Source organism: Hippopotamus amphibius, chromosome X, assembly GCF_030028045.1.
Source record: "Hippopotamus amphibius kiboko isolate mHipAmp2 chromosome X, mHipAmp2.hap2, whole genome shotgun sequence".
Taxonomy (NCBI): domain Eukaryota; kingdom Metazoa; phylum Chordata; class Mammalia; order Artiodactyla; family Hippopotamidae; genus Hippopotamus; species Hippopotamus amphibius.
In genome coordinates, this window is record NC_080203.1 from 108,561,640 (window position 1) to 108,576,698 (window position 15,059).

General features: G+C 34.7%; 1 protein-coding gene and 1 non-coding gene across 6 annotated transcripts in view; one reads left to right on the top strand and one right to left on the bottom strand.

The window, feature by feature from the left end:
- The window catches only part of DMD (dystrophin), a 1,940,210-nt gene that overhangs the window by 1,221,183 nt on the left and 703,968 nt on the right, over positions 1-15,059 (top strand). For all 5 annotated transcript variants that reach the window (XM_057717394.1, XM_057717395.1, XM_057717398.1 and 2 more), the window contains one exon: positions 10,872-11,036. In XM_057717394.1, the coding sequence (XP_057573377.1) occupies positions 10,872-11,036 (165 nt within the window). The remainder of the gene's footprint in view (positions 1-10,871; positions 11,037-15,059) is intronic.
- Positions 7,069-7,210, bottom strand: LOC130842811 (U4 spliceosomal RNA). Its single transcript, XR_009050585.1, has one exon. It is a non-coding gene; the product is annotated as a U4 spliceosomal RNA (small nuclear RNA).

Consider the following 15,059-nt stretch of genomic DNA (forward strand, 5'->3'; position numbering starts at 1 on the left):
GTGTAAATCCCTATAAAAATCCATTTAGAAGATAAATGATAGCTATTGAAGTTTGGGCAAATCAATTTCACCAATTCACTTTACTTGTCTAATGCCTCTGGGTGCCATTATAGGGCTTGTTACCTAACTTTAGGGGAGGTTCGAATCAAGGTGAACAGTCAAAAAATATTTTCCATGAGCTATGTGTATTATTAAGGATTATTTTACCATGGAGTTAGTTGCTTTTACTGCAAACTAAGAAATTAATGACCAAGAATACTGCCTGTGAACAGCAAGGTTTATTTAAAAGCCAATGTGGGTTTAGTGTGGTAATAAGGGCAGAGTTCTCCAAGGACTGCAAACCTATTTATTGTACATCAAATTTTACTGACTTTAAAATCTCCCTAGAAATGTTCACTTACCTCATCATGTATTATGCATTTCAGATCTTCAACAACAATAACAAAATTCAGGTCTGGTAATGGAGTGGTTATGCAATGAAACTAATATACACTGTGATTCGATACAAGAGACTTCCCTGTTACTTTCACTTAAAACTAGAAGCAATATAGGAAATATAGATCCTTAAACATTGTAAGTAATAGCCACATACTTTAAAAAGAAAATCCACTTACTTATAAAGTCAAATCCCAAGAGTTATACCATGGGGGCATGGGGGGGGAGGGGTAACTGTCCTAAAAATGAATTGTAATTGGTCACTTTAAAATTGTATATGGATTTATAATTTTAAAATGTCTGGTGGCATATAACCATAATGTATTTTTCAGTTTTATATTCATTATTCTTGTATTAAATTTCCAGAGGGAAAGAAAATAAATGACCTCCTAGTGAGGGATATTTTACCATGAGACCACTTGTAAAAAATAATTGAGTTTTGTGCCTGAGACTATCTTTCCTAAGTTCTGGGTCTCTAGTAGCTTTAATTTATTGAGATAGAAAAATATACAGGGTGAAATGAGGGCTCCAAATATTTCATACCAAATGTATTTTATCCAAAGGAAGATAATGTTAATGTTCTACGTGAATTATTTAATTGACATTACTACATTTTGGAAGTTTAAAAAAAATTTGGTTGGCATGAGAGTATTTTTTAAGATGCATTCGGAATACTCTGTTACTTAGCTTTTTTTCAAGGTGAGTGAGTATTGGCAGTGAAGGTTTATAGTTAGCCATGCAGTGGGTGACTTGAATCAACTAAAAAGGCAATAGACTTATCGAAGTATGTGGGGGAGTGACCTGAAAAAAAGTAGTTACTAGGTATGTCGTCACTGAATTAATTGAATGTTCTTGTGAGTGCTGTGATTAATGTAAATATAGTCTTGTTTCTAGCTCCAGAATCCATAGCATCAACATAGCTAACAAGGAAATGTCAAGAATTGTCTTCTACATCTTTCCATTAATCCTCTTGACTTACCAGATCCTACCCTTTCATACTCCTGTGTTCCCCAAATCACATTTTACCACAGCAGCTGCCAGGCGAGACCTATTCTTGCTGTTCTAGTGAGCTGGGGCATTCACACATAGACTAAAACAAGAAGAGTTAGAAATGCAACCTATGTGAGAACATAAGTACTTTGAAGAGAGCTCTGCTTTTATTCGTCAGCTTTGCCTTCTCTCTTCTGTGTTCTATTAGCAAATGATTGATTGGTTTGTGTGATTGTTCATTTAACAAACGTTATACCATGTAAGGGAAGGTGGTAAGGGTATACAAATATATAAATTCAGTTGTGGCTGTGTGTGTGTGTATGATGTGTGGTTGGCTGTGTGTGTGTGTGTATTCAAGCTTTTGGGGAGAGGTAAGAGAGAAAGATACAAGTTGAAAGAACAGTAAAGAAAGAAAGCAATAAGTGACAGAGTCTGATGAAGTAGCATAGATAATAAATGCTGCAGAATTTATTAGAAAGAATAATTATTTCCATTCAGAGGGATCAAGCAATCTTCTCTGAGAAGGTGGCACTTTAATTACCCAAAACATGAAGGATGGAGAAGGCTTTTATATGTGTCAGTTAGGAAAAGGGATAGTTTATTGAAGGAAAAGAAGACATTTTAATGGCAGAGTAGATGATGACAGTGGAACAGAAGGAAGAAAAGTCAAGGGGCATAACAAGAACAATGAAATCACCATTTCCACCAAAATGGAGTTTTGTAATAGAAAGATGTGAAGAACGGTAGATAATGTCAAATTGTTGAAAGCTGTTTTTTTCAAAGGTAAGTGAAGAATTTGGAGAAAATTGAGACTCAGTCTTATGATTTAAGAGAGAAAATAACACATCGAGTGGTAGTTTTGGAAGTTGAATTTGATAGTTGCAAGGGCAATAGGACTTTATCATCCCACGTGTTTTCAAAGTAATGAAGAAATTGTAGTAAGATCCAATCAGTAACTAAAGGAATTTATTTCAGGAAATACTATGAAAGAAAGCAGACTTTCTGTTGTACTCATATCCGTATGTTTTTTCAAAGTCATATAGTAAAGAGAAGGGGAGGCAAAATAGTACAGTGGTTAAGGGCATGTGCTTCTAAATTTCATTTATTGTGTTCAGATCCTGGTTCAGTTACCACTTATTGGCTGTGTGACCTTAGGCAGGTCACTCAGCCTCTCTGTGTCAGCTTTTCATGTGTAAAGTGGGGACAATAGTAGTACCTACATCATAGAGTTGTTATCACTACATGTTATTGAGATATCAAAAACACTTAGAATAATGCTGGGTACATTGTAAGTACTACACAAATACTCTGTTTCTGTAGAAGTATACTTGTGTACTTATATAAAATAGTCATTTTCTTCTTAAAAAGCATTACATATTCATTGCAGAAAAATTAAAAACGCAACTAAGAAAAGGTAATCTATTACCCAGAAATTGCAACTGTTACACTTTTGATACAGCGTACATTTTTCCATATCACTGAGTATTTATCTACAGCACTTTTTAAGTAGCTGCAGAGTATTTCACTGGATGGATGTCCCATAATTTTCAACCTGTACCCTTTTGGTGAGCATGTAAGCTATTTCAAATGTTTTGCATCTGTATATGAGGCTGTGGCAAACATTCTCATAGTTTAATATACATATACATCATTGTCACCTTAAGATAAATTGTTAGAAGTAGAATTTCTAGTCTAAGAATATGTTTATATTTGGATATGTACTGCAAAAACTCTTCCCCATTAACTCCCAACCCCAACCCTCAGGGATGTTCCAACATACTTGCTTACCAGCAGTGTTTGAGAAGGACCAATTCCCTGAACTATTGTTATATGATGACCATTTTGTACTCTAAGATAAAATTTTTAAAATCTTTGCCAAATCGATCAGGTGATTTGAACCTCACTGTGAATTTTGCTTCTATAGTTCCTAGTGAAGTGAAACAGTTTAGTAGACTTATAGGTACTATAAGTAAACTTATAGTTTAGTACTTAGAGGTACTATACAACACCGAGAACTCTGCTCAATATTCTGTAATAACCTAAATAAGGAAATAATTTGAAAAAGAATAGAAAAAAATAGACTTATAGGTCAGTTATAGTTCTTCTTTCATCAATTGTGTATTTCTGACCTTTGTTCATTTTTTTTTCATTTGAGTATTGGTCTTTTTCTTATTGATCTATGACAGTGGTTTTGTCTTGAGTGTCTATAAGATTATATAAGATATATTGTTTTGGATTTTGATTTTTCTTTTGCTTATTTGATTTTTTATGTTACAAAGTTTTATATTGTTGTAAATTGAAGTTTATCTCTTTATGATTTTTTAAATAAAATTATAACTTTTACACCAAAAGTAAAAGAACATTTTAAAATGAATGACAAATCTATCAAAATACAGAAGTTACTTATTGCGGTTATATGAAGATCATTTAATCATGACTTTGGATTAATCATAATCCAACAATTTATTCAGTAAACAGTCTAATTTATCTTGTAGTCTCATATAACAGGGTCATGAATTAACAAATATGAAACAGTAGTTTTTTTGTTTTTAAAATATGTTTATATTTGAAATATATTGAAATACATTTCATTTATATTATTTCATATTAAAATTGACATCTAAATGTATATCTCATTAGTGACAATGAGAATTAATGGTATAGATTGTTCTCACAAAAATGAAAACTTTTGAAAACTATGAATTTTAATACTCCATTTATCAAGTAATATGTTAAATTTGGAAAGGTAGCAGAACATACGTTTTGGGAGGGAAGAGAAAAGGAAAGAGTAGAATTTGGAGTCAGGAAAACCCAAATGTTTAAAGCCAAGTTTTTTCACTTACTGGTAAACTTAGGAATATTATTTATAGTTTTGAGCCTTAATTTCCTCATTAATTGGAAGGAATGAATACTTTTAAGGCTTTAAAAACATTTTCATGAAATCTTTTAAACTGAAGGAAAAAAATGCATCAATAAGAAATGCACAAATAATGACAATAGAAGTTGACAGATTTTTTTAAAGTTTTCATACCCATGCTACTAGCACCCAGATCAAGAATTCGAACATTACCCTAGGAGTCTCCCTCGTGTTTCTTCCCAGTTATTAAACTTCCCAGCTACCAACCTTAAACAAGGATAAGCACTCTTCTGGCATCTAACACCTCTATTCGTTTTGTCTTTGAAATTAATAAAAATGGAATCATACAGTACCTGTACATGCTGTTATGTTTGAATTCTCTTCATCATTATTTTTGTGAGACTCTTCTATGTTATTGCATGTACCACAGTCTGTTTTGTTATTCTCTTTATAGTATCCTGTTGTGTGAATATACCACAGTTTATCTATTCTACTGTTGGTAGACATTTGGGTTGTGTCTCGTATGAGGCTGTTATGATGTACATGTCCTTTACTGCATATATGTACACATTTCTTTAGGATACACTTGAAATAGAATGGCTGGGTCATAAGATATGTGTGTGTGCGGCTTTGGAAATAACCACCAAACAGTTTTCCATTGTAGTTTACCAGTTCACTCTCTCCGGCAGGGTATGAGAGTTCCAGTTGTCCCACATCTTCATCACGAGTATGTAGTTTGATTCTTTTTCCTTTTAGCCATTCTGGTGGATGTGAACTGGTACTTCATTGTGGTTTAATTTGTGAGCATCTGATAATTAGAGCCGTTTTATATCCGTGTATGTGAAGTTCTTGTGCAAATCTTTTGCCCATTGGGGGAAAAAATAGTTACCTGTCTTTTTCTCATAGAAGTCAGAGTTCTTTGAATACAACTTCTTTGTCAACTGGATGCATTGTGAATATCTTCTTCCAGCCTCCTTGCTTTCTTCTCCTAATGATATCTCTTGATGCATGAAGTTCAATTTGTCAGTCTTTTCCTTTATGGCTAGTGCTTTTTGTATCTTATTTAAGAAATAATCACCCTAAAATCATCAAGATATTTTCCCGTGTTTTCTTTCACAAACTTAATTATTGTTTACCTTTTACACTGAGGTATACAGCAATCTAGAATTGATTTTTTGTATATGGTATAGAGTAGGAGTCAAGATTCTAGCCAATAAACCTGGAACCACTTATTGAAAAGATCATCCACAGTCCACTTAACTAAAGTGGGCACCATTGTCATAAATTAACTAAATATATGTAGTCTATTTTTTCTCACAGCCATACCACACATAATTAACTATAATAAATATTGATATCTGCTTGTAAACTTTCTTAAACTTTGTTATTTTTCGAAATATTGCCTTGGATATTTTTGCCCTTTGCACTTCCATATAAATCTTAGAGTTGGCATGTCAATTTTTATGAAAAACTAGCTGCTGCAATTTTGTTTAGGATTGCATTGAATTTACACATTATTTGAAGAGAACTGATATCTTTACAGTATTGGAACTTTTAATCGGTTCCTTCAATTGACTCCTTCCAATAGAGGAACAAGGTATATTCCTCTTTTTGCTTAGGTTTTCCTTAATCTCTCAGCAATGTTTGTAGTTTTTAGGGTAGATGTCTTGCTTTTTGGTATGAATTATGAAATTACTCCCTACAAATGTAAGAATTTATGCTAAAATATAGGAGCACTTACTTTCCAGAACTTTGACAAATACCTTTTTTAAAAGCCATTATAATAGACAAGTAATGGTATAGCATTGCTGTTTTAATTTGCATTTCATTTATTACTTAGTGGTTGAACTTTTCTCTTGTTTATTGGTTTCTTTGCATTTTTTGTCAAATTCCTGTTGATATTCTTTATCCAGTTTTCCAGTAGATTTTCTATCTCTTTTCATTCTTTGAAAGATCTTCTTTTATGTACTAATATTACCCTTTGTCTGATAAATGCTACAAATATTCCCAGTTATTTGTTTTTAATGCTCCTAATTGGCCTTAATTTCTAGATGAACAATACAAATATTGTATTTAATAGTTTATTCACATTCCTATCACTTCTAAAGGGTTTCCCCACACCAATATTTTATTCTAGTTCTGCTCTTATTAATTTTTTTACACTTAACACTTTAATTTCTACAGAATATTTTTGGTATAAGATATAAAGTCAGTATTTAGTATCTGTTTATTTCTAAAACAGGCACCTCTATTTATCTTAATATTAAAACTTCTACACATTTGAAATTAAAATTGAAAAACTGAAAGAAATGGAAGCCAAATCTTGTGTGAAATTAGGTCAAGATTTGGTTAAATACTAAATGAATACGTAAGGGAACTAAATGTGTTTGTTTTCTTTCACCACGGGGCACATGTTGTATGAAGAGCATGATTTTTTTAATACTTAAAAAGTTTATTAGGAAAAATGACACATTTTACTAGTAAAGTGTTTCTGTCCGTATTTTGATAAGAATATGAAATAGTAAATATAACAGTAAATTACTTTAAAACACATAGAAACTGACACAAAACTTACTCTTATTTTATATCATAAACTATGTGCATCTGTTGTCTTTTTCCATGAACTATGTAGAAGAAGCCATCAGTTCCTGAAGACTGTTTTGAAGGGCAGAGAGGGAGCACAAAAATTATGTGCTCAAATTCCATCCTATCACTAAGTGATATTGTCCTAGGAAAATAATGAGAAGACTGATGGCTTTAGATATGTTATATCCTATTAATAATGATTTGTTATTAAAATATATAAAATATAATTTCTCACCACTATTTTTTGGTGAGAAGAAAAGCTAGTAGCTTTCCTTTGTAAATTAGCAATAATCGCGCCTCGGATAAACCTCATTGGCTACGATACTGCCACTGCGCAAAGCTTCCTTTGTAAATTAACTGATTTCTTTGCAAAGGTAATACATTTATATTTTTCAACAATTAAAAAAATACAGTGAAAAATCCCCGCCCCATCTACCATCTTCTCTACCATCCCCAAACATTGATTTTAGTTCCAGAAATATACCTACAAGGTGAATTCCTAGAAGTAAAAGCTCCAGGTCAAAGGTTATATGCATTTGATAGATACTGCCAAATTGCCATCCCATTGGCCATGTATAAGAGTCTCAGTTTTCCACAGCCTTGTCAGCATAGTGTGTTTTTAGACTTGGATTTTGTTATCAGTACAAGAGCTGAAAGTTTTGGATTTCTCAAAGTGGCCAAAGCGTAACTTCTTTTTGTATGTTTAAAATCCATTTGTTTGTTTGTTTTTTGAACTACCCTTAATTTTGTCCTATTTTCTTTTTTTGTTTTAATGTAAACCTAAAAAATTTTACTGTAACTTTCAACACATAACTTTACATTTATTCACCAATATTGTTTTTTGGTTGTTGGTCTTTTTCTTATTAATTTGCAGAAACTCTCATGGGTTAGGAAAATTAATACGTTATCCGAGATGTCCATCACGAATATTTTTTTTCATAATTTGTCCTTTGTCCTTTAACTTTGCTTTTAGGTTTCCTTACCAGGCATAAGTTTCTGATTTTTATATAGTCCAGTTTACTGATATTTTTGTTTTTTAATTAAAGCTGTTTAACTTGAGGATAAAATTACATTATTTTTTTAATGTCGTTGACTACTCTGGACATGTATTGCTTCTTACATTGGGGAAAAAAAGAAATTAATCCTGAATCTGGAAATTGTTTTTTCTTTCATTCAACAGATATTTATTGAAGACTGATCATGTGTAGGAACCTAGTTCATCCAGAAATTAGATGTAAATAACAAATTAAATAGTATAAAGTGAATGCTGTCATAGTGGGAAACACAAGGTCTGTGAGGTTGGATCTAATGTAGGTATCATAACTAAGCTGAAAACGACTTGTGCCCCACAATCTCATTATAAGCGATCATTTAATTATTCCAGATGTTCGTCAAATCTCACCCATTGAACTGTTTTCTGTCAGTGGTTGTTCTGTCTCTGTAACCAGGAGGGGTTGAGTTAGGAAGATGAGAAGGAAACCAACAATCTTAGCTAAAAGTTATCCAGATTTCTGCACTTATATATAAAGCCTAAATGAAACGTGAAACATGTGATCAGATAGAAAAATGAGTTTGCAACTCGATTTTAGAGATTTTAGGAATGTACAATGGCTATTATCTCCAGTAGCTTTGGAATCTAGAGGCTCTTATGCTGTACGTTGAAGCAATAAAGTGCTTTTTACATTTACTTGTGAGTAGAAAGTAGTCCAATAAAAATAAACTCTTCAGTCCCCTCCTTATAAATGCTGAAAAAGGTAAGCTGAGGGCATTATTAGATTCTATATTATATGCATGGAATTATATTTGTGATATCAGCTATCACATACTCACATACACATTGGACTGGCCAAAAAGTTCGTTCGAATTTTTCCATAACCCAATACATGCATAAATATAGGTCAGCACTGTAGGTGTCCTTATGGGTTAGAACTCGTGAAATACAAATAGGCCTTCACCTAATACTATGTTTACTTAGCTTTATAGCAGGATACAAGTGAGACAAAGCAGCTACAGTATCATGATTCGTTATTCACGCTACCTACCCATGCCCGTTGCTTCTTTGGACTCCTTATTGCTTCTTTTGACTCTGTATCCATACAGGGAAAAGCTGCCAGGGGTGAAAACCAGAGTTTGTGCAGGTCACTTTAAATAGAAGCCACAGCCTTTATTTCCCTTCTGTCTTTTACTCCATTTTAGTCATGTAGGCCCAAGGTCCTAATATCAACTCACAGCTTCTCCAATCCACGCATAGTTCCATACAGCAAACAAGCCAGACCCAGCATTTCCCATTCATCTTAGTTAGTGTCCCAAGGAAACAATTGTTGTGGGAGCCTAAGGTCAGTCCCAGGTTGGCCTGCATCAGCCCAGGCTAAATGTTAACCTTTCACTCATGCATTTGCATGCATTTTACACAATATGTATAAATGTATTCACAATATAGTTCAAAATACATGTTGTCCACATATAATAAGGGCTTATATAATGTTCTTTCCCCTGTAAATTAATGGATTGGTTATTTTGTCCACTAACTTATCTTCTTTTCACCCCAGTCCTTATTTGTGTCCAAATAAAGAATATAATGCTCACTACTACTAGTTAGCTCTTTTAGAAGTTTCTAAAACGATTGTTCCAAAGTATGGGGCATTGTTTAGATGATGTGCTACTAAATTAGTATGCTTATCTAGTTTACTTTTAAAATGTTCTCTATTATACTCATAATATCATGCTATTATCTAATAGCCGCATATTGTAACATTTGTGTTCATATTGCAATGTAACATTATATTATTAGGAGAGTATTATTAATAATATCATAAAGAGTTGCCATTGCAGGTCCACAACCTTCATTCCCGTGTACCTGTTTTAGCCCTTGATGATCTGAAGAAAAAGGCTTGACTCTTGCTTCTCCTGTCTCTGCATACACTTGAGTTTGAGCAATAATCACTAACATTCAATGATTTTATTATCATTCACTATCATGCAGAATATTACTGTAAACTATTTACATGGATTACTTTACTTAATCCTCACTATGACCCTATGAAGCAGGTACTATCCGTTGTCCTCATTTTATAGAGAAGGCGTTGAGATTTAAAGAAAACTTGGCTAAAGTGTTAGGAAAGGTATGGAACCATGATTTTTTTTTTCTTTTCTTTTCTTTTCTTTTTTTTTTTTTTCCTTTGGCTGTGTGGTGTGTGGGATCTTACTTCCTAGACCAGGGATGGAACCCGTGTCCCGTGCAGTGGAAGCGCACAGTCCTAACCACTGGACCGCTAGGGTATTCCAGAACCAAAATTTAAAACCAAGCAGCATAGCTCTAGACTTCACAATGTGGAACAGCATACCATGCTGCTTCCCAAGTTATTTACGTTTTTCAACCCGGAATAAAATTATAGAACATCGGGCAGATTAAAGAAGACAGTAAATGTGAAACTTCCAAACATGGTGCTTGGCCCATAGTAGGCCCTTAATAAAAATAATTTATAATCATTCCATGATAGTTTGCTCTCATTCAGATGTTCTTTTTTACTTTTCATTACAATCATCTCATTCTGTTTTACCTCACCAGTTTTCTTTAGTACATAAAAGAATTTCCTTGTATAGTTTTACTTAACATAAAAGAAAGTTAGAAACAAGTATAAAGGCAGAGTGTCTGGCATATAACACACAGGACAGTGTTATTGTTAATGAATGAGTGGGTAAGTGAAGAATGCGCTCCTTTACTTTCATCAGTCGGAGTTGGGTGTGCATTTGTGTGGGGGTGTGTTTTGAATTTCAAAAAAGGCTGTCTTCAAAGCATAGAATTTTTAGAAAGACTTAATCAATGATTTGCAATACATGAATTAAATCCTAATGTGTAACACATGTATGTAATCAGTATCATGCTGTTTAAAATACCAAATTCAGTAAATTTCTGTCACGTCTCATACAAGACAGCTTTTGAAAACATCTTTTTTCCTTTTTTATTTAAATCATGGGACTCTTACTTTTTTTCTCCGTGTAGGTTTCTAGGGTTCTACCTGAGAAACAAGGAGAAATTGAGGCTCACATAAAAGACCTCGGACAGCTTGAAGAGCAACTAAATCATCTGCTTCTGTGGCTGTCTCCTATTAGGAATCAGTTGGAAGTTTACAACCAGCCAAATCAAACAGGACCATTTGACATTAAGGTAAGGACTTTTTGCTCTAAATATTATTTTTCCAGGGTGGCAATATCCCTGAACTAAATTTCTCTTTCGTTACCCTCATCATCACCTTCGTCGTTGTTATAATGCTAATAATAATTATTCTTATTACTTGACTGGCATTTTTTGGTTTTTATTCTGACATTTACTAGCGATAATGTTTCCTTAAACTCATATCACCAGAATGCCTTCATTATATTTGTTACTGTGATCCGTTTTTCATCCCTACTATAATTGTACTTGATATATGTTTGTAGACTCCTTATCTAAAACTGAAGTCATCCTGGTGACTAAGCGCCTACCAAATGAAGTATAGACCCCTTAGTAGACATTATAAAACCCTCTCATGCTGACTCCAGTTTACCTTGGTATCCTCTTATTCTGCCAACAACCTCCGCTTGTATTCTAGACACAACAAATTCTATTGTATCTTTATATGCATGTGGTTTCATGCCATGTCTGTCTTTTTTTAAAATTTATTTATTTATTTGGCTGTGTTGGGTCTTTTTTGCTGTGCCCGGGCTTTCTTTAGTTGCGGTGAGTGGGGGCTACTCTTCATTGTGGTGTGCGGGCTCCTCGTTGCCGTGGCTTCTCTTGTTGTGAAGCTCGGGCTCCAGTAGTTGCAGCATATGGGCTCGATAGTTGTGGCTCACAGGCTCTAAAGTGCAAGCTTAACAGCTGTGGCACATGGGCTTAGTTGCTCCGCGGCATGTGGGATCTTCCTGAAGCAGGGATCGAACCCGTGTCCCCTGCATTGGCAGGTGGATTCTTAACCACTGCGCCACCTAGGAAGCCCCCATGTCTGTCTTCTTGATCATCTCTCTTCTTTAAATGACTTCTCTTTTTTTGGCATGATGAATTTTCTCCATCCTTTAAGACTGAATTCAGTGTCATTGCTTCTTCAGAGCCTTCTTACATAGCCCTAGTAGAGTGAAAAACCCTTTTATGATTGCTTATAAACCTCTGTATCCATCTCCTATAGCCTTTGTACATTGATTGACACTGAAATTTTAGAAACCTGAGTACCTCATCACACTGTTCTTTGAATGCAGAGGGCATCTTCTTACTTATCTCCCTGTCCCACTCATTTCTGAACACCCCCATCGCAGGGCTCAGTGTATGGTGGGTACTTGTTAGCATTTTAAAATCAATAAAGATGTTACTGAGCCACCCAGAATGGTAATGAGATGCTATAGGTAAGCTTAGGGCTCCAGACGAACATGCCAATTGGACGCCGCTGTCTCCTCCTTTTAATGTCCCTGTACACATTGATTGTTCCTATCTTTTCTCCCTTCCCAGGAGCCCATTTCAAGGATTTATCCCAATGTAATTCCCTTTTTTTGCATCTCTTATGGACCAACCACCTTAAGTAGCCAATCACATAAGCCAATTCAGTTGACAGCACAGCCTATTAATTAATGTAATGATGGGTAACTTCAGACTAAATAAGTTAAATAATATCTTTGAGAAACGTTTTTCTTTTAATTCATTGACCCAAATTATTCAATTCGTTTGCTTTCCAGGATTATAACAGCCTAATGGTTTTATTTCCATCTAGTCGGTGTTTTGCTAGGAGATAAGAATCAGAGCAAGTGTGAGGATCTTTTAGAGAAGAGAACATGAACATTTAGGAAGGACGGACTTGAGTGAGGAAAGGAGAGAGATATAGAAAGGCTTACCACACCAAAAATGAGTTACATTTGCAAAGTTCACTTTCAGCTTACTTCTTCTTGACATGTTTACATCTTCCATTCTGATAGCTACGCCCAAGAGCAGATGATATTGTATAAGTCATAGGTAGACATCATTTCACCAATGCGAAACCCAGGCTACTCAGCCAGTGGCATGGTCTTGGGTTCAGTTTGACGATTAAATTCAAGTCACAATAGGTTTTACCCAGAACAAATGTACTTAACTTTAAGAAAGTATACAAGTAAAAACATAGCCAGTACAGTGATGACACAGTGGAGGTCCTGACACCAGGGTGTGGCTTCTGATGGACCTGTCACCCTGTGTTTGAGTCATGTGTGGTCACAGGGAGAAGACTGTGTGAGTGCGAAGCACATCGTCGTGCAGGGAAGCCATCAGTTCTGGCATCCTTTCAGTTTTTCCACCTAGCTAGTACCTAGTGTTCTCAGAGGTATTTGACTAGCACCCATTCTCCAGTGCAATCAATACTGATTTTTCATTACTCAATAATCTCAACAAAGAAGGTCAGTTACTTGGTCCAATAAACAATAACCTCAGCGAGATTCTCAATTATCTTGGATCAAATATATTCTTAAATATCTCTTGATTTATTGTGACAAGAGGAAAGGCCATAAACTCTTTGTTCCCAACCAGAAATAGCTTTTTGAAACTCAGAGATAAAAACACAGTCCTTCACTTTTAAATATAATCTTCAATTACAATGTGTTTCTTCATTAAAATAATGAAAAAGATATTCAATATGAGCTTTCTTGCTGTATGGAATATATTTAAGAGAAAAGATAACAAAATCCTCTGATGCGAATGGATGTTGTCTACTCAACCAAAGTAACTTTAGTCCCAGTGTGTGTACCCCAGAATGGTTCTCAAATATTAAAACCTTTCATCGGGCCTTTGTCCATGTCCCATAGGTTCCTGCCAAACATGTCCCTGCAGTTTAGCATGAAAGCTACTTTCAGCTGTGTTGATCACTTTCCTTTATTAAAGCTCCAAGACACTACTCTCACTGCTGTGCATAGTTTCAGGGAGTCATGATATTTGCCCTCCTGCAGTTCAGTCTAAATCACTGAGGAGAGAGGCAGCTGCTTTTTCCCTGGCAGTAAAACTCCTTGGCTTCAGTCCTCTGTGCATATCCTGAGTTTTTCATCTCTGGAGTGTAGATTTCAAAAATATTCCTTTAGCCTTTTTCTTCTGCTTGTGGCTGTATCCAAGGGGAAAAAAAAGATCATAAAATCATATATATGATGACTTGAAAAATCCTCCCCATAATTCTCAGACCCCTCACTTGTAATCAGGAAATAGTGACCTGTGTGAATAATTTACTAACCTACCTAGTTCTTTATCCCTCTTTGTCTAGCTTCTATCTATATTCACTGTCTAATAAATGATTTATTAAGATTGCACGGAGTTCTTCTGCTAAAAGATATGTGATTTTAATCTGTACAGCCAACTATAGCCCTCTGCTTAAAGAGATTAAACTTTTTTTTTCAGTTAAAGAAATATGGGAAATTGGACTTGGCTTAACTTCAGACTACTGGAAACCAAAAAGTTTGTATACAGCTTTGAGGACATGCCCATTTTTTTTTTAACACAGAGAGAGAGACACCTTTAACAAAATCTTAGGAATGAGTTAATGCAAAGAAAGTAAATGCACAAGCAGCCTGTATTTCGGTCGTGGTGGCCATGGCTACCTCTGAAAAAAAGGACCTAAGGCCTTGCCATTCAGGTCATTTGTTTTCTCTAGTCAAACTCTGAGCACCTGTTAGAAAAATACGTAATATCCTCTGTGAGCCTCAGTTTTGCCTGCTTGGCACTTCATGCTTATTGATGAAATGCAGCTAGCTGTGTAATGAAACCCAAATAAAAAAAGCCTTAAGGGCTCTGTTCTAATACATTGTTTATGCTGGAGTGAAAATTGACTGCACATCGCTTGGTTTGTGCAATTTACTCCCGAAATATTCCTATTCAGGAAATCCTGCAAATAGCAATATTCATCTTGAAAATCACCTCACAGAACCCTTAGCAAGCTGAGAAACATAATCAATGAGATCGTGATGTAAAGGGTGAAAATTAGGCATAATCACAGCCCTTTCCCATCAGTCAGCCCACTAGAAGGCATGCCTTTGAATTTTGATTTTCAAATGTTCTCTCAATTTAGACACAAAATATGTTCATTTTAGATTTCAGAAATGATAATTGAATGCTAAGAACCAGGAACCAGTTAAAATTTCTGTAAAGTGTCTTATGCTTTTAATCTTTAATGAAAGCTTTCAATAATGACCTGGAGATATACCACTTATC